Below are 24,727 nucleotides of genomic sequence, written 5' to 3'. Positions count from 1 at the left end.
GCAGACTTCTCAGATGGACCACTGCAATGTTAGCCACACATGTGTCCATGCTGGTGTGGACTCAACATTGTGTATCATTCTGGTTAGTCGGTGGCCATGTGCATATAATATAAACAGCAATGTCTCTGCATCCCTGGTATTGTACTGTTCCTTTGGGAATATGTTCCCCAGCAGCATAACATAAGATCCTGCTGCAATTCTTTGAGTTCACATTAGCAGGTTGACGTAAGTGAAAAGGGCCTCTGTGCTTACATTGGGATCTTTTCCAAGAGTTTTCTTCATCGCCTGTTTTGATGTTTGATGTAGTTTGCAGACACCATCTTTATTGTGCATACTTAATATCTTTGTAACTGTATTAGTATTGGACAACAAGAAGCGCAGACATATTGGTTATTCATATTTCATGAATGAATGGTAAAACTATTATTTTTCAGCCTCTCTAAACAATATTTGAATTAAATTTGAGAAACAAATGTTATGTGCTTTCATATACAGTACCAGCCTGGCACAGATCCTTCTTGGATCTACCACCAAGGAAACTCTCTGGGCTGTTCTATATTATGACCTGTTCACACATTTCCCAGTTTTTCTTCAGCATGAAATAATGGCAGAAAGTCCATATGGTTGAATGCAAACTGTTAAATCTGTGTTTATATCTCAAGAAGTCCTTGAGAAAAATTAATTCAGGGCTAGACCTCTCAATCTCTATTCACATGCATTGCACTGTGCATTGTGGTGCCAGCAGAGCTCCCTGTGCAGTGGCAGCATAGGGCCATCAGTCTGGGCACCAAAATACTGGCTGCCTGCAGTCACCACTAGGAGGGGCTAACTATGTATGTGCATTGTAGTCAGTAAAAGCAATGTAAATAAAATGCAGCAAGTAGAATATGCTTCCCCTAACTCGTCCAGGACCCAGGGTGAACAGATACGCCTTGGCGTCCTGGGACTTAAGGACCCAGGGCATACCTGTACGCCCATGGGAATTCCGGTACCTGCCGCTCTCCGGGCAGGGACCGGACCGGGATGCCTGCTGAAATCATTCAGCAGGCATCCTGTGACAACACCTGGGGGGGGTCCTGGTCATCCCCCCAATCGCCACAGATCGCCGGTGAATTCAGACAGCCGATCGGCGGCGATTCCGGGTCTCCGGTGACCCGGGGAAAAAAAGGGTGATCACCTACTGGGTGGCAATCGGGCAAGTCGGGGGTCCCTTACCTGTCCATCGGGGCAGGCGGGGGTCCCTGGCATCAGCGTGGAGGGTCCCTGGAGTCGGCAGGGTGGGTAGAGGTACCCGGGCGATGGTGGAGGGATCCTGCAGAACAGCAGGAGGTGCGTTGTTGGCCTCCTGCTGTTGCTTAGCAACAACTCCCAGCATGCACAGCCAAAGGGCATGCTGGGATTTGTAGTTTTGCAACAGCTGGTGGCAAAACTAACTCCCAGCATGCCCTTTGGCTGTTGGTGCATGCTCGGACTTGTAGTTATTCAACAGACAGCTGGAAGCACATTTTTTTTCTATGAACTTAACCAACTCCCAGCATGCACGGACAGCCAAAGGGTATGCAGGGAGATGTAGTAGTGTGCCTCCAGCTGTTGCATAACTGCAGCTCCCAGCATGCCCTTCGGCTGTCAATGCATGCTGAGAGTTTTAGTTTTGCAGCAGTAGAAGGCACACTGGTTTCGAAACACTGAGTTAAGTAACAACCTGTGTTTTTGCAACCAGTGTGCCTCCAGCTGCTGCATAACTACAATTCCCAGCATGCATGGACAGCCTAATTTTACAACAGCAGGGTACAATCACACGGTGGGGTTTACAGTGAGTTTCCCACTGCAAGTTTTAGCTGTAAACCCCCACCCGTGTGAATGTACCCTAATAACACTACACAAAATTAAAAGTAAAACACTACATATACATATAAACCTACAGTTACCGCCCCCAAAGCTTGCAACCGAGCACGTCCCTATGCAAATCCCTAACTTAGGCCTCAAATGCTCTCTCACTTCGGAGCCCTGTCGTATTTCAAGGCAACAGTTTAGGGCCACATATGGGGTATCTCAGTACTCGGGTGAAATTGCCTAATACATTTTGGGGGGCTTTTTCTCCTTTTAACCCTTATGAATGGAAAAGTTGAGGTCTACACCAGGATGTTAGTATAAAAAAATTAACATGCTGGTGTAGCCCCATACTTTTCATTTTCACAAGAGGTAAAAGGGAAAAAAAGACCCCCAAAACTTGTAACGCAAATACCCATATGTGGGCATAAAATGCTCTGCGGGCACACAACATGGCTCAGGGGTGAGAGCACACCATGTTCATTTGAGGCCTAAATTGGTGATTTGCACAGGGGTGGCTGATTTTACAGCGGTTCTGACAAACGCAAAAAAATACCCACATGTACCCCATTTTAGAAACTACACCCCTCATGGAACGTAACAAGGGGTATAGTGAGCCTGGACACCCCACAGGTGTTTGACGAATCTTTGTTAAAGTTGGATGTGAAAATTAAGAAAAAAAAAACATTTTCATTAAAATGATACCCAACATTTTTCATTTTCACAAGGAAAAATAGGAAAAAAGCCCCCCAAAATTTGTAACCCCATTTCTTCTGAGTAAGAACATACCCCATATGTGGATGTACAGTGCTCTGCGGGGTCACTCCAATGCTCAGAAGAGAAGGAGCGCAATTGGGCTTTTGGAGAGAGAATGTGTCCGAAATTGAAGGCCATATGTGTTTACAAAGCCCCCATGGTGCCAGAACAGTGGATTCCCCCCCCCCCCTTTTACATTTACACCCCACAGGTGTCTGACAGATTTTTTTGAACAGTGGTCAGTGAAAATGAAATATTACATTTTTCATTTGCACTGTTCCAAAGATCTGTCAAATGCCAGTGGGGTGTAAATGCTCACTGCACCCCTTATTAAATTCTGTGAGGGGTGTAGTTTCCAAAATGGGGTCACGGGGGGGGGGGTCCACTGTTCTGGCACCATGGGGGCTTTGTAAATGCACATGGTCCCCGACTTCCATTCCAAACAAATTCTCTCTCCAAAATCCCAATGGCGCTCCTTCTCTTCTGAGCATTGTAGTTTGCTCGCAGAGCACTTTACATCCACATATGGGGTATTGCCTTACTCAGAAGAAATGGTGTTACAAATTTTGGGGGGCTTTTTCTCCTATTACCCCTTGTGAAAAGGAAAAATTGGTGGTAACACCAGCATTTTTGTGAAAAAAATGTAATTTTTAATTTTCACGTCCAACTTTAGCGGAAATTTGTCAAACACCTGTGGGGTGTTAAGGCTCACTGTACCCCTTGTTAGAGTTCTTTGAGGGGTGTAGTTTCCCAAATAGTGTGCCATGTGTTATTTATTTATTTATTTGCTGTTCTGGCACCATAGGGGCTTCCTAAATGTGACATGCCCCACGAAAACCATTTCAGCAAAACTCACTCTCCAAAATCCCATTGTCGCTCCTTCCCTTCTGAGCCCTCTAGTGCACCCACAGAGCAATTTACATCCACATATGAGGTATTTCCTTACTCAAGAGAAAATTGGGTTACAAATTTTGGTGGGATTTTTCTCCTTTTACCCCTTGTAAAAATTCTAAAACTGGGTCTACAAGAACATGCGAGTGTAAAAAATGAAGATTTTGCATTTTCTCCTTCACTTTGCTGCTATTCCTGTGAAACACTTAAAGGGTTAACAAACTTTGTGAATGTCATTTTGAATACCTTGAGGGGTGCAGATTTTATAAAGGGGACATTTATGGGTTATTTATAATCTGAAGGCCCCTCAAATCCACTTCAAAATGTAACTGGTCCCTGAAAAATTCCGATTTTGAAAGTTTCGTGAAAAAACTGAAAATTGCTGCTGAACTTTGAAGCCCTCTGATATCTTCCAAAAGTAAAAACATGTCAACTTTATGATGCAAACATAAAGTAGACATATTGTATTTGTGAATCAATATATAATTTATTTGGTATGTCTATTTTCCTTACAAGCAGAGAGCTTTAAAGTTAGAAAAATGCAACATTTTCAAATTTTTCATGAAATTTGGGAATTTTTCACCAAGAAATGATGTAAGTATCGACAAAAAGGTACCACTATATCTGAATCAGAATGATTAGGAAAAGCATCCCAGAGTTATTAGTGCTTTAAGTGACTGGTCAGATGTGCAAAAATTGCTCGGGTCCTTAAGGTCATGATGGGCTGTGTCCTTAAAGGGGTACTCCAGTGGAAAACTTTTTTTTTTTTTTTTTTTCTTTTTGTAAATCAACTGGTGCCAGTAAGTTACCGTAAACAGATTTGTAAATTACTTCTATTAAAAAATCTTTACCCTTCCAGTAGTTTTTAACAGCTGTATGCTACAGAGGAAATTCCTTTCTTTTTGAATAACTTTTTTGTCTTGTCCACAGTGCTCTCTGCTGACACCTGATGCCCATATCAGGAACTGTCCAGAGCAGGAGAAAATCCCCATTGCAAACCTATGCTGCTCTGGACAGTTCCTGACATGGACAGAGGTGTCAGCAGAGAGTACTGTGGACAAGACAAAAAAGAAATTCAAAAAGAAAAGAATTTCCTCTGTAGCATACAGCTGCTAAAAAGAACTGGAAGGGTAAACATTTTTTAATAGAAGTCATTTACAAATCTGTTTAACTTTCTGGCACCAGTTGCCGAAAAAAAAAAAAAAAGTTTTCCACCAGAGTACCCCTTAACCTCTTAAGGACCCAGGGCGTACCTGTACGCCCTGCGCCCGGTCCATGTATATAACGTGGGGTCACGCCGTGACCCCGCGTCATACCGTGTTGGTCCCGGTGGCTAATGATAGCCGGGACCCTGGGCTAAAAGCGTGCGGCACCGATCGTTGTACCACGTGCTATTAACCCTTTGGAAGCGGCAAACAATGTTGATCGCCACATCTAAGATGAAAGTGAAAGCTTCCCGGCAGCTCAGTCGGGCTGATCGGGACCATTGCGATAAAATCGCGATGTTCCAATCAGCTAGCAGCAGAGGTCCCCTTACCTGCCTTCGTCACGTCCGATCTGCGATTGATTGCTCCAAGCCTGAGATTCAGGCTTGAGCAATCGACCGCCTACAAGATTGATCAATGCAAAGCCTTGGCTTTGCAGGGTTCAGTGTAAAAGATCAGTGTGTGTAGTGTTATAGCCCCCTATGGGAGCTATAACACTGCAAAAAAAAAAAAAGTGGGAAAAAAAAGTTAATAAAGGTAATTTAACCCCTTCCCTAATAAAAGTTTGAATCACCCCCTTTTCCCATTTAAAAAACTAAAAAAATACTTTATAAAAATAAACATTTGTGGTATCGCCGCGTGCGGAAGTGTCCGAATTATAAAAATATAGGGATGTCCCGATACTGGTATCGGGCCAATACTAGCCATTTGCATGGTATCGAGGACTCGTTTAATGTCCCCGATACCTGGTGCCGCACTGCTGCCCCGTTCTTCTGTCATCCGGTCCGCATCATAGTGTTCCATAGAGGAGCATGTGACACACACGTCACTCAGCCTCCTCCCCCTGCGCCCGGCGTAATGCTACGCAGGAAGCAGAGTGACATGAATGTCACATGCTCCTCCATAGGGCGACACGATGCGGACCGGAAGATGGGAGAATGGGGCAGCACCAGCACCCAACAGAGGAGGTGAGCTGCATGCAAGGAGGGGGCTGCTACTAATGTCTAAGCGGGGGAGCCCTGCTGCTGTCTAAAGGGGGGGGGGGGCCCTGCTTCTGTCTAATAGGGGGGGGCCCTGCTTCTGTCTAATAGGGGGGGCCCTGCTTCTGTCTAATAGGGGGGGGCCCTGCTTCTGTCTAATAGGGGGGGGGCCTGCTTCTGTCTAATAGGGGAGGGGGGGGGCCTGCTTCTGTCTAATAGGGGAGGGGGGGGGCCTGCTTCTGTCTAATAGGGGAGGGGGGGCCCTGCTTCTGTCTAATAGGGGACGGGGGGCCCTGCTTCTGTCTAATAGGGGAGGGGGGGGCCTGCTTCTGTCTAATAGGGGAGGGGGGGGCCTGCTTCTGTCTAATAGGGGACGGGGGGCCCTGCTTCTGTCTAATAGGGGACGGGGGGCCCTGCTTCTGTCTAATAGGGGACGGGGGGCCCTGCTTCTGTCTAATAGGGGAGGGGACGGGGGGCCCTGCTTCTGTCTAATAGGGGAGGGGGGGGGGCCCTGCTTCTGTCTAATAGGGGAGGGGGGGGGGGCCCTGCTTCTGTCTAATAGGGGAGGGGGGGGGCCCTGCTTCTGTCTAATAGGGGAGGGGGGGGCCCTGCTTCTGTCTAATAGGGGAGGGGGGGGCCCTGCTTCTGTCTAATAGGGGAGGGGGGGGGGGGCCCTGCTTCTGTCTAATAGGGGAGGGGGGGGGGGCCCCTGCTTCTGTCTAATAGGGGAGGGGGGGGGGGGCCCCTGCTTCTGTCTAATAGGGGAGGGGGGGGGGGGCCCCTGCTTCTGTCTAATAGGGGAGGGGGGGGGGCCCTGCTTCTGTCTAATAGGGGAGGGGGGGGCCCTGCTTCTGTCTAATAGGGGAGGGGGGGGGCCCTGCTTCTGTCTAATAGGGGAGGGGGGGGGGCCCTGCTTCTGTCTAATAGGGGAAGGGGGGGGCCCTGCTTCTGTCTAATAGGGGAGGGGGGGGGGCCCTGCTTCTGTCTAATAGGGGAGGGGGGGGGGGGCCCTGCTTCTGTCTAATAGGGGAGGGGGGGGGGCCCTGCTTCTGTCTAATAGGGGAGGGGGGGGGCCCTGCTTCTGTCTAATAGGGGAGGGGGGGGGCCCTGCTTCTGTCTAATAGGGGAGGGGGGGGGGCCCTGCTTCTGTCTAATAGGGGAGGGGGGGGGGCCCTGCTTCTGTCTAATAGGAGGGGGGGGGGCCCTGCTTCTGTCTAATAGGGGAGGGGGGGGGGCCCTGCTTCTGTCTAATAGGGGAAGGGGGGGGCCCTGCTTCTGTCTAATAGGGGAGGGGGGGGGGCCCTGCTTCTGTCTAATAGGGGAGGGGGGGGGGCCCTGCTTCTGTCTAAAAGGGGGGGGGGCCCTACTGCTGTCTAAAGGGGGGGGTGGACTGTCTAAGGGGGGGCCCTGATGCTGTCTAAAGGGGGGCCCTGATGCTGTCTAAAGGGGGGGGGCTGCTGCTGTCTAAAGGGGGGGGGGGGTTGCGGTTTAAATGGGGGTCCACTGTCTAAAGGGGGGCTGTGGTCAACTGGGGGGCTGCTACCTATGTCTACGGGGGGGGGGGGGGGGGGCTGCTACTAATGACTGCCAGGGGCTGCTGCTAATGTCTGCAAGGGGATACTCCCTACTAATAAAGACACTTACAGCAGAGTCACCTGCACTAACTTGAATTTATGCTGTCTAAAGGGGGGGGGGGGGCTGCTGCTGTCTAAAGGGGGGGGGGCCTGCTGCTGCCTAAAGGGGGGGGGGGCCCTGCTGCTGTCTAAAAGGGGGAGGTGCTGCTGTTTAAATAGGGGGGCTGTGGTCAACAGGGGGCTGCTACTTATGTCTACAGGGGGGGCTGCTGCTAATGTCTGCAAGGGGATACTCCCTACTATTAAAGACACTCTTACAGCAGAGTCACCTTCACTAACTTGAATTTATAGGTAGATAGTGCAGGTGACCCGGTTTCTGCCGCTGCTCACCATGTGGTCATCGTTCTCACCGCCAATGCAAATTCCCTGTTCTGTCCAATGGAGAAGAGAGAAATCTTGGCTCATACTACAGCAGCCGCCTCCATTGTACACAACAAGGAACCACGTATCAGCACGGTAAGCAGCGCCAGAAACCGGGTCACCCTGCTGTCAGATTCCCTTTAAAATAAAAGTACTCGTACTTGGTATCGGCGAGTACTAGAATTAAAGTATCGGTACTCTGTCTTAAAAAAAATGGTATCGGGACATCCCTATAAAAATATATGTTAATTAAACCGCACGGTCAATGGCGTATGCGCAAAAAAAATTCCAAAGTCCAAAATAGGGTATTTTTTTGTCACTTTTTACATCATGAAAAGATGAATAAAAAGTGATCAAAAAGTCTGATCAATACAAAAATGGTACAGATAAAAACATCAGATCACGGTGCAAAAAATGAGCCCCATACGCGGAAAAATAAAGTTATAGGGGTCAGGAAATGACAATTTTTAACGTATATTTTATTACGTATATTTTCCTGCATGTAGTTATGATTTATTTTTATTTTTTCAGAAGTAATACAAAATCAAACCTATATAAGTAGGGTATCATTTTAACCGTATGGACCTTCATAATAAAGATAAGGTGTCATTTTTACCGAAAAATGCACTGCATAGAAACGGAAGCCCCCAAAATTTACAAAATGGCATATTTTCTTCAATTTTGTTGCGCAATTAATTTTTTTTTCCCTTTTGCCATAGATTTTTGGGTAAAATTACTTATGTCACTGCAAAGTAGAATTGGTGGCGCAAAAAATAAGCCATAATATGGAATTTAGGTGCAAAATTGAAAGGTTTATCATTTTTAAAAGGTAAGGAGGAAAAAACGAAAATGCAAAAACTGAAAAACGCTGAGTCCTTAAGGGGTTAAAGCATACCCGTCAGATCCAACTAAAATTACGCAGTACCTAATCCTGACCATTTACATGTAATTTTTATGTGTCTAGCACCTTTTTTTTTATTTTTTTATTACACTTTTAATTTAGCTCACTAGTCTGAATTCCTCGCAGGGAGGGGGTGTGGCCTCACTGTGCAGGTCTCCGCCCCCTCCCTCAGTATGCTGTCTGCTCACATCTCCCCTAGCATTAGGAAAACTACAAATCCCAGCTTGTCCTCACTGACAGTAGCGGGACACAAGCTGACAGTGGGAGGATTTTTCCTCCAGCTGTGATCCCTGCACTCACAGCTGTCAATCAAGCAAGTGTGTCCATGAGATAGGTGAGGATACATGGACACAGCAGGACTTGTATGTGTCCAAGCAGGCAGGGGGGCAGTTGTTTGACGGGCTTTTTCAGTGTGAAATACTGAAAATTTTCTAATAAAAGCAATTGCAAAACCTATTGGATTTGCAAGCTTTACAACATATCAAAAGTTTTTGTATCTGACAGTGCCCATTTAAGGACCAGGCCAATTTTATTTTTGCATTTTCGTTTTTTCCTCCTCGCCTTCTAAAAAAGCATAACTTTTTTATATTTCCATCCACAGACCCATATGAGGGCTTGTTTTTTGCATCACCAATTTTACTTTGTAATGACATCACTTATTTTACCATAAAATTCATTTTGGAAGGTTTTGTTTTCATGCTGTACACTTTACGGTAAAAATGACATGTTTTCTTTATTCTGTGGGTTAAAACGATTAAAATGATACCCATGTTAGATGCTTTTGTATAATTGTACCGCTAAAAAATAAATAAAAAAAACTCAAACTATTTTAACAAAATTAGTACCGGTATGTTTGAAATTGCCCTATTTTGACCACCTATAACCTTCTAATTTTTCCGTATACGGGGCGGTATGAGGGCTCATTTTTTGTGCCGTGATCTGTAGTTTTATCGGTACCATTTTTGCTTAGGTTTTACTTTTTATAATGAAATTTATTTTTGGGGGGGAATTAAAAATTACGTTTATGCCGTTCACTGTACGGGATAATTAACAATATATTTTGATAGTTCAGACTTTTACGCACGCAGTTCAGACTTTAACGCTTTTTTTGGGGGGGGGGGGTAAAATGGGGAAAAACTGATGATTTACGTTTTTATCGGGGGAGGGGATTTTTCAAATATTTTTTTTCATTTTTTTTTTTTACACTTTAATAGTCTCCATAGGGGACTATTTATAGCAATCATTTGATTGCGAATACTGTTTAGTGCTGTGGATTGTTATCAGTGATCCTCTGCTCGATATCAGACCAGAGCAGAAGACCCCTGGAGACGGACAGAATAAGGTAAGGGGACCTCCGTCCGCCGCATCTATATTGATCACGGCATCTGAGGGGTTAATGGTGGACATCCGCGCGATCGCCAGGACCTGCCGTGCGTGACATGACCACCGGTCCGGTGCTCTCGGTCATGGCAGAGCGTAAATGTACATCATGGTGTGTTAAGTACCACGGCAGCATGACGTACATTTACGTTCATTGTCGTTAAGGGGTTAAATAGCTTTTTAAAGAATACATGCAGCAGTCAACAGCTGGGATATCCTAATCACCATAGCAACCTGACAACTAGTATTTATCCAACCCTGCTATCTTTGTTTGTGAGTAGCTACATCTTCAGTGATAAAATATACTTCTGCCCATCACCTCCAGTCCAGTCATCCTCGCAGTCCTCTTGCTATGACTTACATCTGTTTAGATTAGTTTCTCATTTTACCTAATTTTGTGCATTCAATGACATCTGCATTCGAATGTAAAAAGTAATTTGGAAATGTAACAGCTGTTTTTGCAGAATTTGTCTGCCAGCGTCTGCATTTTGCTTTGCTCTACAAAACTGCATGTATAAGTAAATTTACTCTGTATGTCTATACAAAGTGCTACTGTCTTGCTAATATATCCTCCTTTTATGACTCATAAAAAGTTCACTTTTGTATCTATCTTCTGTTACTAAGCATTTTCTCTTCTGTTTCTAGGCGTGGAACATCCAATGTCTACTCCAACAGATCCGGGTGCAATGCCTCACCCGGGGCCTTCTCCAGGTCCTGGACCTTCTCCAGGACCTATTTTGGGACCTAGCCCAGGACCAGGGCCTTCCCCGGGGTCAGTACACAGTATGATGGGCCCAAGCCCAGGACCACCCAGTGTGTCCCATCCTCTTTCTAACATGGGCCCCTCAGATTATCCACCAGAGAACATGCATCAGATGCACAAGGTACAATGTTCAAATATTATATTATAGATAAGTTTACAACATTTGTGTGTGTATAAGCATATATGATACCTAAATTCCTCTAGCACGTAATTTAAAGTAGCACTGGTCTTATCCAAGTAGTCTGGTAGCCAGTGTACACAGAAACTCAGCTGAGGCATAACATTTTGAATGGATTGATATTTTTGGAAGTCAAGGTTTTTTGTCAAACTTATGGGGCAAAATAATACAAACCTGTGCACAGGAAACGTTGACCAGTTGCTAATAGCAACCGATCAGATTGCTTATTTAATCCTTAAAAATGCCTAAAAAAATTAAAGGAGCAATCATATTGGTTGCTATGGGCAACTGGTAAATGTTTCCTCTCAACCGATTTTGAGAAGTCTCCTTATTTAGAATATGGTGACACAATTCACTTCAGAGAGTTGTCCGCTGAAAACATTTATTTAACCCCTTAAAGATGCAGCCCCTTTTGGCCTTAAGGACATAGGAAACTTACATTTTTGCGTTTTCTTTTTTTTTTGCTCCTCGCCTTCTAAGAGCCATAGCTATCTTATTTTTGCACAACCAATTGTACTTTTTAATGACTTCTTTCATTTTACCATAAAATATGCCATACAACTAAAAAATATTATTTGTGGTAACAAATTGAAAAGAAAATCGCTATTATGAAACTTTTTAGGGGTTTTGTTTTTACACAGTGCACTTTATGGTAACACTCACACTGTTCTTTTTATTCGTGGATCATTACGATTAAAATGATACCCATGTTTACACGCTTTTCTATTACTGTACTACTTTTTAAAAACTCAATATTTTTAAACAAAATTAGTTTGTTTAAAATTGCTCTAACTTTCTTATTCCGTGTATGGGGCTGTCTGAGGGCTCAATTTTTGAAGTGATCTGTAGTTTTTGTCGGTACTACTTTTGCATGTATATGTGACTCTTTTTGTACACCTTTTCTTTTTCTGGGATGTGATGTGACCAAATATCAGCAATTTTGGACTTTGATTTTTTTTTTTCCGTTTATGGCGTTCACCATACGGAATCACTAATGTTATGTTTTAATAGTTCAAACAAATCCACACATGACTAAATATTTGAAATTTCTTTAATCGGGGAAAAAAAGGAAAATTTTATTTTTATTTGGGGGATTCTTCAGTTTTATTAACATATATATATATATATATATATATATATATATATATATATATATATATTTATATTTATTTATTATATTACACACACACACACAGTCATTCAAGGTGGAAAATTGGCACTGTACAAAATGAGCTTCTAGCTCTCAAATGGGTGCTCTGCTCCTCTGGTTTTGACCCCAAACCACGAAATCCAAAGACAAGTGAAGAAGCAGCACTCCAGAATGAATTAATGGCTGTGTTTATTCACCCATCTTCCATCTTGTGCAAAAATGCGACGTTTCAGCCTCACAATGAGGCTTGAGAAAAGCCTCATTGTGAGACTGAAACGTCGCATTTTTGCACAAGATGGGTGAATAAACACAGCCATTAATTCATTCTGGAGTGCTGCTTCTTCACATATATATATATATATATATATATATATATATATATATATATATATATATGTGAAGAAGCAGCACTCCAGAATGAATTAATGGCTGTGTTTATTCACCCATCTTGTGCAAAAATGCAACGTTTCAGCCTCACAATAAATATATATAAAAAAAAAAAAAAAAAAAATATATATATATATGTGTGTGTGTATATACACACACATACACATACACATACACACACATATACACACACACACACACACATACACATACACATACACACACACACATATACACAAGCAAATACGAAGCAGCACTCCACAGGTAGCAAATAAGTGGTGTTTATTCAATCATGTGCATTGACAACGTTTCACCAGTCTCTCACACTGGCTTTTTCATTGGCTTGAAAAAGCCAGTGTGAGACTGGTGAAATGTTGTCAGTGCACATGATTGAATAAACACCACTTATTTGCTACCTGTGGAGTGCTGCTTCGTATTTGCTTGTCTGGATTGAGGAGCCGGTGGACCCAGGTTCCAGGAATGCGGGCACCCCATTTTCTTTCAACTACTTGGACCGTGCGTGTGTGTGTGTGTGTGTGTGTGTATATGTATGTATATATGTGTGTGTGTGTGTGTGTGTATGTGTGTATATATATATATATATATATATATATATATATATATATAATAAAAAAATTTTTATTTTTTTTATTTTTTTATCCCTTTAAAATCCTAATTTTAGGGTCTATTCACACGTACAGGATCCTGCGAATATTTGATGCAGAGGATTTGTAACTGCAGATTAGAAGCTGTGCTCAGTCATTTAGTTTACATCAGCAGAAAATAAAATTTTTATATATATATATATATATATATATATATATATTTAAAATTATATAATATATTCATCTATTTGTAAAATGAGATTGCATTCACTCTTCAGTGCTAGGATTAAACAGTGAGATAGTGCTCCACTGATACAGCCTTGCTAAGGACAGGCTGCATCATTGGAGCATCAATCATGCTGCTGGAGGCAGGCAAGGGGACCTTGTTGCTATTTTAGTTTATTGGACCCCCGTCATCATGTTGCAAGTGTCCATTGTTTCTGGGATGTGATGACAGAAAAAAAAACTGCATTTCTTGGGTTTGGGATAATTAATAAAATAGTTTGGACAGTTACAAATTACATATTTTTACATTGAAAATGTTTAGTATGGAAGGGGTCAATGTATTCATGTGAAGCCTTTTTATTGTGGGGGTGTGTTATTTTATATATATTTTTTTATATATCTTTTCCATTTACTTTTAGACCCCTTAAGCCCATTTTGGCCTTTAAGGACTAATTTTTCCACCTACAGACCTATATGAGGGCTTGTTTTTGCACAACCATTTTTACATTGTAATGACACATTCATTTTAACATAAAATGTACCGCAAAGCCAAAAAATTATTTGTGGGCAGAAATGTATAAGTATACTGCAATCTTGCATCTTTTGGGGGTTTGGTTTTATATAATTTTAGAGACTTAAATTTATTTTATTTTATACTTTTTAAGTCCCCACAGGGGACTTTTATATGCACTCATCAGATTGCATTCACTGTTTTATGCTATGCCTTTAGCAGAGCATTACACAGTGTGATTGTCAATCCACTGACCTAGCCTGGCTATTCCAGGCTACATCAGTGAATCGGCAGCAGGAGGCAGGTAAAGGGACCCTCCTCTGCCATTTTAGCTTGCCAACCCCTTGCGATCACAACGCGGGGGTTCGGTAAGCTCCTCTGAGCTACCTTTCAATTCAGAAGCTGTGATTGGCATTGATCACAGGGATAAGGGGATGAATGCCAGGCAGCAGCGGGATCACTGCTGCTCGACATAAGCAGTGATTGTCTGGCTACTGATAGTAGAGGACACTTACTGCTCTGAAGCAGGTGCAGCTCCTGCACTCTCTGGGGAATACAGATACGCCCTGCGTCCTTAAAGGGGTACTCTGGTGGGATTTTTTTTTTCTAATAAACTGGTGCCAGAAAGTTATACATATATGTAAATTCATTTTATGAAAAAATCTTAACCCTTCCAGTACTTATCAGCTGCTGTATGCTCCACAAGAAGTTGTGTAGTTCTTTCCAGTCTGACCACAGTGCTCTCTGCTGACACCTCTGTCCATATCAGGAACTGTCCAGAGTAGAAGCAAATCCCCATAGCAAACTTATCCTTCTCTGGACAGTTCCTGACGCGGACAGAGGTATCAGCAGAGAGCACTGTGGTCAGACTGGAAAGAACTACACAACTTCCTGTGGAGCATACAGCAGCTGATTAAGTACTGGAAGGGTTAAGATTTTTAAATAGAAGTCATTTAGAAATCTGTTTTAAAATGTTACTCCGCTACCCAGCGTCCAGAACATTGAGTTCCTAACACTGTGTGCGGGCTTCCGTGTTCACGCCTGCCCCCTCATGACGTCACGCCCCGTCCTGTGACGTCACGTCCTGCCCCCTTAAATGCAAGTCTATGGGAGGGGGCGTGACAGCCGTCTCGCCCCCTTCCCATAAACTTTCATTGAGGGGAAGGCTGTTACGTCACAAGGGGGCGGGCATGCACACAGAATTAGGAACTCAATGTTCCGGGGCAGGGGAGCAGAGTAACCCGGATGAGGGTGTACCTATATGCCCTGCGTCCTTGAGTGGTTAAGGCTATATTCACATGGCAGAATTTCCTGCTCGGAAATTGTGCAAGTTTTAGTACACATTAACTTCAATAGAGATTCCACTGTACCATTCATGCAATGAAATGTCCGGATTCCGCAAAATTATAAGACATGTCTTTGAATTTTGCAGAATTCCATTCAGAGCCCCATTGAATTTAAGGCCCCGTTCACACAACGGAATTCCCGCGGAATTCCGCGGTGTGAACTTTAACATTAGACCCATTAGACGAGAGACCCGTTCACATTGTGGAATTTCATTGCGGAAATGTCCGCCGCTGAAAGTGTTCCGCACAAAGAAAGAACATGTTCATTCTTTGCGCGGATTCCGCGAGCACTGCATATCCGTCAATGGTGACGGCTCAGTGCCCCGCGCCCCTAGCACTGAAGTATTTTTGGCGGCGGCCACCAGGCGGAAGCTCCGCTCGCGGAATTCATCCGCGAGAATTCCGTAGTGTGAACGGGCCCTTAGGATACTCTCTGCAGTCTGCTTTTCGGATTGAAATTTCAGTGGAACACCAGAAATTCTGGCGTGTGAACATAGCTTTAGGGGACTTGTATGAGGTATTGATATTTGAGATCTGCCTTCTATTTGTAAAGCCTGCTCTAGACAGTAGGAGAGTCCTGGCAGCCATGGAAGGCAAGCCCACCCGCTGCCAGAACAGTGGACCGATAATATCCCCCCTATTCACACCACTGCACCACCAATAACTGTAAGCTGTGAATGTTATTTAGACCCCCATGTCAACTTTGACAGCGGCATCTAAATAGTTTTTAGCTGGTTGTGGAAATTTCTGAATACCGACTGTTAGTGCCATACCCAGTAGCTGATGTCAGTAGTTGGGAGCCACAGAGTATGGCGCTTGCTCGAGTCAGGAACCTGTGCCATATGTCATGAATGGCCTCATGACATGTATACATATCATAGGTTGTTAAGGGGTTAAGTGCATTTAAAACAATATTTAAGTAAGTTAATCTACTATCAGCACATTTCTTTGACTTATTCTAAAGTACTTATGTATAATTCACATGCACAGGATTAGTTGTGAAAATGACTAAATATCTTTCAACAGCAGCCTATGGAGAGCATGCACGATAAAGGAATGTCTGATGAAATGCACTGTGCTACCATGAAAAGCTCAAGTATGAGGCCACCTCATGCTGGTATGGGCCCTCCACAGAGTCCTATGGATCAACACAGTCAAGGTACTTGCTTTTTTCATAACCGTAGCATGCTATTTTATTAACTTGCTTAAAGGAAATTTAGCACTCTTTTTTTTTTTTATTTTTTTTTTTTTTTTTTTATTATTATACCTATATAAAGGTATAATAAAAAAAATAGAGTGCTACATTTCCTTTAAGCAAGTTTATCTATTATTGTACTGCATTTGTACTGTACTGAAAAATGTTAAACTTATTTTGTTAAAATATGTCCTCTTCTGGCCCCCATACCTTTTATTTTTCCATACATGTGGCTGTATGAGGGCTCATTTTTTGGGCCATGACTTGTACTTTTTCTTGGTATCACTTATGCGTATATATTTTTTGGCCACTATTTACTAAATTTTTTGTGATGTGACCACATTTTATTATGTGTGTGTGTGTTTATTTTTATTTTTTTAACCCTTTAAGGACACAGACCATTTTGTATACTGGGTTATAGTGCAGGTGAACAGCTTTACAAAGAGGATTACTTTCTTAAATCCATTCAGTATATGCAGAATTTTGGCACTGTAATCTTCTGGTGCGTTGCGCTCAGCTAATATATGCCACGGATTAGTGCTCTGCACACTCTGCGCTCACTTGCTGCCTTTATTAGCATAATAATGAAGGGAGGCAGGGAAGATGGAGAATATGGTGGAGCCTAATGGTGCCATGTGGGCTGGCTCCCTGCCTCCATTCTGCACTGGAGTACAATGCAGCTAAAGATTACAGTGCCAGAACTCTTCATATACTGAACAGAGTTAAGTAAGTGACCCCTCTTTGTAAAGCTGTTCACCCACACTATTACCCAGTGTATTGGGTTTAGTGCGGGTGAACAGGGTGTTTCATTCTCTTTAAGGACATTCTTTTTTTATTTGAAATTTTTTTTATCATTGTTTTTTATTCTCCTCGCCTTCTAAGAGCCATAACTCTTTTATATTTTCATCCACAGACCCATATGAGGGCTTGTTTTTTTGCGTGACCAATTACTTTCTGTAATGACATCACTAATTTTACCATAGAATGTATGGCAAAACAAAAAAACAAGTATTATTTGGGTGGGAAAATCAAAAAGAAATCAGCAATTTTGCACATTTTGGAGGGTTCTTTTCTACCCCAAGTGGAAATAATCCTGACCATAAATTAACCTGTGTGGATTAAAGTGTTGTTGTCATTTTAAAATAAGCTTTTGATTTGCACACATGTCAAAAAATAAAATAATTAGATCGATTGGGGTCACAGTGCTAATACTTCCACTGATCTGTGGTTGGCTCTGTGCTCATGACTGGTTCCATAGACCATTACTGAGCCCATCTCCTGCAATGAGCGCTGAGCTGGGGAAACCCTGACCAATCAAACCTCCGACTATTGACCTGACTCCTGGAGGGATTATTAATAAATAAGGCTGGTATGCACAAGTACATGAAGAAACAAATGCCATGTAGTATATGGATGTCATCCCCAAATGTAACAAAATTAGATTATGCCAAAACAGCAACTGTTTATAAATTCGACATTTTTGAGAAATCACATTGCATGTCGTGTATAAAAATAGAACCTAATTTATACGCAAAACCGCCTTTATGCAGCTTGGCATAAAAAGTGATTTTAAGCAAACATTGCATGAAAACGAGACTTTGAAACTCATTTACTAGCGCAACTCAAACAGACAAATGGATTAGTCTGGCTGCATGTTTGGCAATGTTCACTGCAGCCGATGACTGGCCCCATTAGATAATGCAGCTGTTTGCCGTGTCATCACTACATAAAAAGAAACAAAGGTTGGCATGGACCACCAGTGCTTGAGTTGCAAGACATTTCTCACGGTTAGGTCAATTTGCTTAAAGGGAACCAATCATCAGATTTTACCCGATATAACGCTTGGTAAAGCGTTATATAGGGTAAAATCTTTATTTTCACCATTCCCGGGGGATGCTCCTGCCTCCAGGGATGGTGAAGATATGAAGTTATAAACTAGTCGCCGCCGCCGTAAGTAGTCACCTGGGCGGGGAGCTCTTCTCATCTACTCCCGTTCTTCGGCCGGCAGCAACTCCCCCTCCGCTTGATTTATGGGCCGCGTCATCACTCTGCTCCGTCTGTTCAGTGAGCGGAACAATGACGCTGCCCATCAATCAAGCGGAGGGGGGCGTCGCTCCCGGACGAAGAACGGGAGTAGGTGAGAAGAGCTCCCCGTCCAGGTGACTACTTACGGCGGCGGCGGTGACTAGTTTATAACTTCATATCTTCACCATCCCTGGGGGCAGGAGCATCCCCCGGGGATGGTGAGGACAACAATTTTACCCTATATAACGCTTTGCCAAGCGTTATATAGGGTAAAATCTGATGATTTCCCTTTAAAGGGGTATTCCAGGCAAAAACTTTTTTTTTATATATCAACTGGCTCCGGAAAGTTAAACAGATTTGTAAATGACTTCTATTAAAAAATCTTAATCCTTCCAATAGTTATTAGCTTCTGAAGTTGAGTTGCTGTTTTCTGTCTGCTTTCTGATGACTCACGTCCCGGGAGCTGTGCAGCTCCTATGGGGATATTCTCCCATCATGCACAGCTCCCGTGACGTGACATCATCATTGAGCAGTTAGACAGAAACTTCAGAAGCTAATAACTATTGGAAGGATTAAGATTTTTTAATAGAAGTCATTTACAAATCTGTTTAACTTTCCGGAGCCAGTTGATATATAAAAAAAAAGTTAGGGGGGGGTATTTATCAATTTTGCCTGTTGACAGTTTCTTTTTACCCTTTTTTTTTCACTTTGGTTTTTGTGGACATGCACCAAATTTATCATTTGGTGCAAGTTGCTAGTAATTTTGGCTCAAATGTTGAAATCAGCTGTTCACAGCGCCTTTTACACAGAAGTTACCACCACAGAGGACGCGTATTTTACCCTGTAGAGCAGACATTTCGGAGTCCCTCCTGCAGTATATCCGCAAGCGACATGAGTTATTTTCTTTTGTGGGGTTTATAGCCACCATTTGAAATGGATTTTATTTTCAACTTGAGTAGGTTTTTTTTGGTTACTTTAGTGCAGTGGTCTTCAACCTGCGGACCTCCAGATGTTGCAAAACTACAATTCCCAGCATGCCCGGACAGCCGTTGGCTGTCCGGGCATGCTGGGAGTTGTAGTTTTGCAACATCTGGAGGTCCGCAGGTTGGAGACCACTGCTTTAGTGCTTACCTTTCCTGAACCTGAGTGGCCATGTCCAATGCTGGCTCAACGGAGGGTCGGGGTCGGGGGGGGGGGGGGGGGGCGGTGGCGGTGATAGGTCTCAGGACCCCCGGACAGGCAGGGGGAGAGAAGCGGGTGGTGGTGGCGGCGGCGGCGGCGGTCTATGGCACCGCAAAAGCCACTGCAGTGCATTGATTTAAAGCGCCCGCTTTAAATCAATGATCTGCAGCGGTGTCGCGGGGGGATAAATAGCTCATAACTTATACCGATATTCCGGTATAAGTTATCGGCTATCGGCATAAACCTCCACCGATTATCGGTATCGGCCCTAAAAAAAACGATATCGGTCGATCCCTAGTACAAGTGCTTGCTGCTGACCAATGTCTGCTTCGTGAAGTCAGTGAGTGGTCCTAATAAGTACTGCTCAACTTCTCTACTCGGAGGCTAAAGGACACCCCCTAAATGTCAGAAGACAAATATACCCTCTAATTAATAAGGGAAAGAGAGGGCATGTGGGAGCTGCATTTATGTCCTTCGCTTAATTCCACTCGCTGTAGCTCAGCCTAGATTGCTGCTGAAGTCTCAGTCTAGCCAGGCTAGAGCCATTATTAACAAGGGTTTATTGCACAGTTTACCAACCAGCATGCCTCCTGTTGTTGAAAAAATAATTCCCAGCATGTCTGGGCATGCTGGGAGTTGTAGTTTTGCAATAACTGAAGGCACACTGGTTGGGAAACACTGGTTTATTGAATACGTCCTTTTGCTACTGAATTCTTTCCCTGGTAAGACTTATGAAATGTTCTGCACAGGGGAAACATTAATAAACATTAATAAACATAACATAAACCGGTTGTTGGAAAAAGGGAATATGCAGCATTTCGAATTGTTAATGTGCAACCTTGTTATATAAGCATGCTGCTTATGTTAATTATGATTTTATTTTTATTTTAGGGTATATGTCTCCTCATCCATCACCCTTGGGGGCCCCTGAGCATGTATCTAGTCCTATGTCTGGTGGAGGGCCAACACCACCACAGATACCTCCAGCACAGCCTGGACTCATGATGCAGGGAGACCAACAAGTTATTAACCAGCCCAGTCGGGGTCCCTCTGCTTTTAGCCAGGTTCAGCTTCACCAATTGCGTGCTCAGATTCTGGCTTACAAAATGTTGGCAAGAGGACAACCATTATCAGAAAATCTGCAACTTGCTGTACAAGGAAAGCGAACCCTACCTGCAATTCAGCAGCAACAGCAGCAGCCCCCACAAGCACAACAGCCGCCACCACAGCAGCCCCCTTCTAATTACATTCGCCCACCAAGTGAGTGACTGCTTTGTCCTTTTCTACTGCACTCATGTTCTTACTGTGAAATAAAGTTAATGTTTTATAACCCCTGTCATATAAAAGCTGTTGCAGGAAAAATGGGAATTACATGATTGCTATTCAGAACTGTTTGTGCTCTGTTATAGTGTCAAACCCAGCAAACTTTTTATGCTTTAGTTGGATATATGGACAGGCTGAAATCTTTTTCAGAAACACATTTCTTTGTATATTCATTACATTTGTAAAATACATTTCACTGGTTTTATTTTGCCATGTATTTTTTTCATACTGTGTGTGTTAATTGAAAAGTAGATCAAGCAAGCATAAGGTATACTCAGCGCAGTTTTATGTTGTGTTGTGGTTGTTTTTGTTTTTGAATCTTCTCCTGATTTCCTGCTAAAAATCAAATTGCCCTTTGTAAACAGTAGTAATATAGTGAGGCAGCTGATATTTTTTTCATCATTTATAAGAGAACCTGTCAGGTTTGTGTTTAACATGGCAGAGAGGGCCCCACATATTTTACTGCGCATGCTTGGAATTCTGGGAAACTCTCTCTGGCCTGTCATGAATTCACAGCCTTGACAACATGACTAGTTTTAAGGAGCTGCCTGCCCTATAACTAGTTGCGACACGGTAGGGTGCAGTATCAGGAGATGTATTAGGTGTTTCTATTGGTTTTATACATATGTTCTTTTTTTTTTTTTTAACCCAAGTAAACCTAATAAAAATGAGATACACAAAAATGTATATTTTGTCAATGTACTTGTTTGAATTCATGATATAGGAAAATCCAATTCAGTGGAGTTTATTACATGGTGTATAAACAAGTTACAATGTTTCAATGACCTCACACCACTTGAAAATGGTGGCGTGAGGTCACTAAAACGTTGTATCTTGTTTATACACCATGTAATAAACTCCACTGAATTGAATTATCCTGCTGTTCGGTGAGCTGCATTTATCCACAAGTATATAAAAAAAAATAGCATCCCTCTTTGTAAATTGCTTCTATTTAGAAATATTAATCCTTCCAGTACTTATCAACTGCTGAATGCTCCAGAGGAATTTGTGTAGTTCTTTGTCTGACCACAGTGCTCTCTGATGCCCCCTCTCTCTGTGTCAGGAACTGTCCAGAGTACAAGCAAATCCCAATAGCAAACATCTCCTGCTCTGGACAGTTCCTGACACGGACAGAGGTGTCAGAAGAGAGCACTGTGATCAAACTGGAAAGAACTACCAAACCTTTTATGGAGCATACAGCAGCTAAGTACTGGAAGGAGTAAGATTTTTAAATAGAAGTAAAATGCAAAACGTAACTTTCTGGTACCAGTTCATCTGAATTTTTCCCCCCCTCTGGAATACCCCTTTTAAGTTTAGTGTTTTCTTTTATATTCCACAGGCATGGGAATGCACCCAATGAGTGTCACTCCTTCTGGCGCAGGACCTGCACCTGGAATGGCTGGACATGCTGCTACAATGGCTTTAAAACCCTGGGGAGAAGGTGAGGCTGATTAATCTCTATAAAAAGCAGTTTCAGTGCTCAGTTGAGTTGGCTATAAACATATTTGTTGGGGGAAATGCTTTTTAAACGTTTTTTTTTTTTAAATTGCCACCTTTTTAGCAGTGGTGGTGCAGGATACTGCAACATTGTCTTTAATTGAACTGAGCACTGCTGCTATTAAAGGAATGGTATGCACATTAGAGATCGACAGATAATCGTTTTGGCCGATTATTATCGGCCGATAATCATGATTTTGGACATTATCGGTATCGGCAATTACCTTGCCGATATGCCGATAATGCCCCCATCCTCTGCCCACATACCGCCGCCGCTGCCCCATTGCCCCCCCCCCATCTTCTGCCCACATACCGCCGCCACCCCATCGCCTCCCCCCATCCCCGGTGTTATAATTACCTGTTCCCGGGGTCCGCGATCCTTCTGGCTCCTGCGCTGTTGCTGTGCGCTGCGTAATGATGAGTGATGTCCCCAAAGCGACGTCACCGTCAGTGCGCACAGTGACAGCGCAGGATGCCGATGGAGCCAGAAGGATGGCGGACCACAGGAACAGGTAATTATAACACCGAGGATGGGGGGAGGCGTTGGGGCGGCGGCAGTATGTGGGCAGAGGATGGGGGGGGGGGCAGCATCGGCGGTATGTGGGCAGAGGATGGGGGGGGCGTCGGCGGTATGTGGGCAGAGGAATGGGGGGCAGGGGGGGGGGGGGGGAGAGGCGAGGCGATGGGGAAACTGTGGTGGTTAGACTCAGGACCCCAGGACAGGCATGGGGAGAGAAGCGGGTGGTGGCGGCGGTCTCTGGCCCGGCAAAAGCCGCTGCAGTTCATTGATTTAAAGCGCCAGGGGGAGGTTGAAATAGCCGATAACTTACACTGGAATATTGGTATAAGTTATCGGCTATCGGCCGGAAAGGTGACAGATTATCGGTATCGGCCCTAAAAAAATCTATCGGTCGATCCCTAATGCACATATACAGAGGCTGCAGAATTCACACAAGCACCATGGCTCCTGCAAATGTATGATTGGTAGGGGGTGCTGGGAGTTGGACCCCCACTAATCTAATATCAGTGGTGTATCCGAAGGCAATTTTTAGCGGCCCCATAGAGAATGAATGGAGCACTAGCTGTGCTTGTAGGAATTTTTCACCTACTCAAAGACTGTTGGTATTAGATGTTTCTTTTACCTTTTCTTTTACATCTTTCCACATTACTCAAAGCATTTTGATCATTTGTCTGTACTTCATCATAATGTGAACATAGTACCATGATCTTCTAGTCTGTTCCTAATGTTTCACCTTAGAAATGTCAATAATAAAAAAAAAAGTAATTTCATGTTTTTTTTTTTTTTTTTTAAATATCATTTTAAGAATTAGATCTGGCCATGAGCTGCTTCTTTTGAAATCTCCTGTGATATCCGTTCACCACAGAGTGGTATCAATTTTACAGCAGAATGGAGTGGCGCAAAGTTGCGGCATCGAGCATTTAATTTAACTCCTTAAGGACTCAGGACGTAAATATACGTCCTGGTGCGGTGGTACTTAACGCACCAGGACGTACATTTACGTCCTGTACATAACCGCGGGCATCGGAGCGATGCCTGTGTCATGCGCGGCTGATCCCGGCTGCTGATCGCAGCCAGGGACCCGCCGGCAGATCCCGGCATCTGCGGCAGTACGCGATTTCAATGAATGATCTGATCGCCCGCAGCGCTGCTGCGGGGATCCGATCATTCAGAACGCCGCACGGAGGTCCCCTCACCTGCCTCTGTCCGGCTCCCGGCGTCTTCTGCTCTGGTCTGAGATCGAGTAGACCAGAGCAGAAGATGACCGATAACACTGATCTGCTCTATGTCCTATACATAGAACAGATCAGTATTAGCAATCATGGTATTGCTATGAATAGTCCCCTATGGGGACTATTCAAGTGTAAAAAAAAAAAAAAATTTAAAAAATTTAAAATTAAAAGTAAAAAAAAGTGAAAAATCCCCTCCCCCAATAAAAAAAGTAAAACGTCCGTTTTTTCCTATTTTACCCCCAAAAAGCGTAAAAAATTAATTTAATAGACATATTTGGTATCGCCGCGTGTGTAAATGTCAACTATTAAAATAAAATGTTAATGATCCCGTACGGTGAACAGCGTGAACATAAAAAAAAAAAGTCCAAAATTGCTACTTTTTAATAAATTTTATTAAAAAAAATTATAAAAAATGTATTGAGTTTTTTATATGCAAATGTGGTATAAAAAAAAAGTACAGATCATGGCGCAAAAAATGAGCCCTCATACTGCCGCTTATACGGAAAAATAAAAAAGTTATAGGTCATCAAAATAAAGGGATTATAAACGTACTAATTTGGTTAAAAATTAGATTTTTTTTTTTAAGCACAACAATAATATAAAAGTATGTAATAATGGGTATAATTTTAATCGCATTGACCCTCAGAATAA

The 24,727-nt window shown here is 43.2% G+C and overlaps 1 protein-coding gene across 5 annotated transcripts in view; it reads left to right on the top strand.

Moving 5' to 3' along the window:
• SMARCA2 (SWI/SNF related, matrix associated, actin dependent regulator of chromatin, subfamily a, member 2) overlaps window positions 1–24,727 on the top strand; it is a 272,034-nt gene that overhangs the window by 66,626 nt on the left and 180,681 nt on the right. For 3 of the 5 annotated variants that reach the window (XM_056522637.1, XM_056522627.1, XM_056522648.1), the window contains exons 2-5: window positions 10,583–10,821; window positions 16,129–16,261; window positions 20,396–20,764; window positions 22,167–22,268. In XM_056522637.1, the coding sequence (XP_056378612.1) occupies window positions 10,597–10,821; window positions 16,129–16,261; window positions 20,396–20,764; window positions 22,167–22,268 (829 nt within the window). In that variant the 5' untranslated portion in view covers window positions 10,583–10,596. The remainder of the gene's footprint in view (window positions 1–10,582; window positions 10,822–16,128; window positions 16,262–20,395; window positions 20,765–22,166; window positions 22,269–24,727) is intronic. The other 2 variants (XM_056522643.1, XM_056522656.1) reach the window with 1 other exon arrangement.

The sequence above is a fragment of the Hyla sarda genome, chromosome 1 (assembly GCF_029499605.1).
Source record: "Hyla sarda isolate aHylSar1 chromosome 1, aHylSar1.hap1, whole genome shotgun sequence".
In the NCBI taxonomy this organism is placed as follows: Eukaryota; Metazoa; Chordata; class Amphibia; order Anura; family Hylidae; genus Hyla; species Hyla sarda.
Note: the sequence above shows the minus strand (reverse complement) of the source record. Positions and strands in the feature narration are given on the sequence as shown.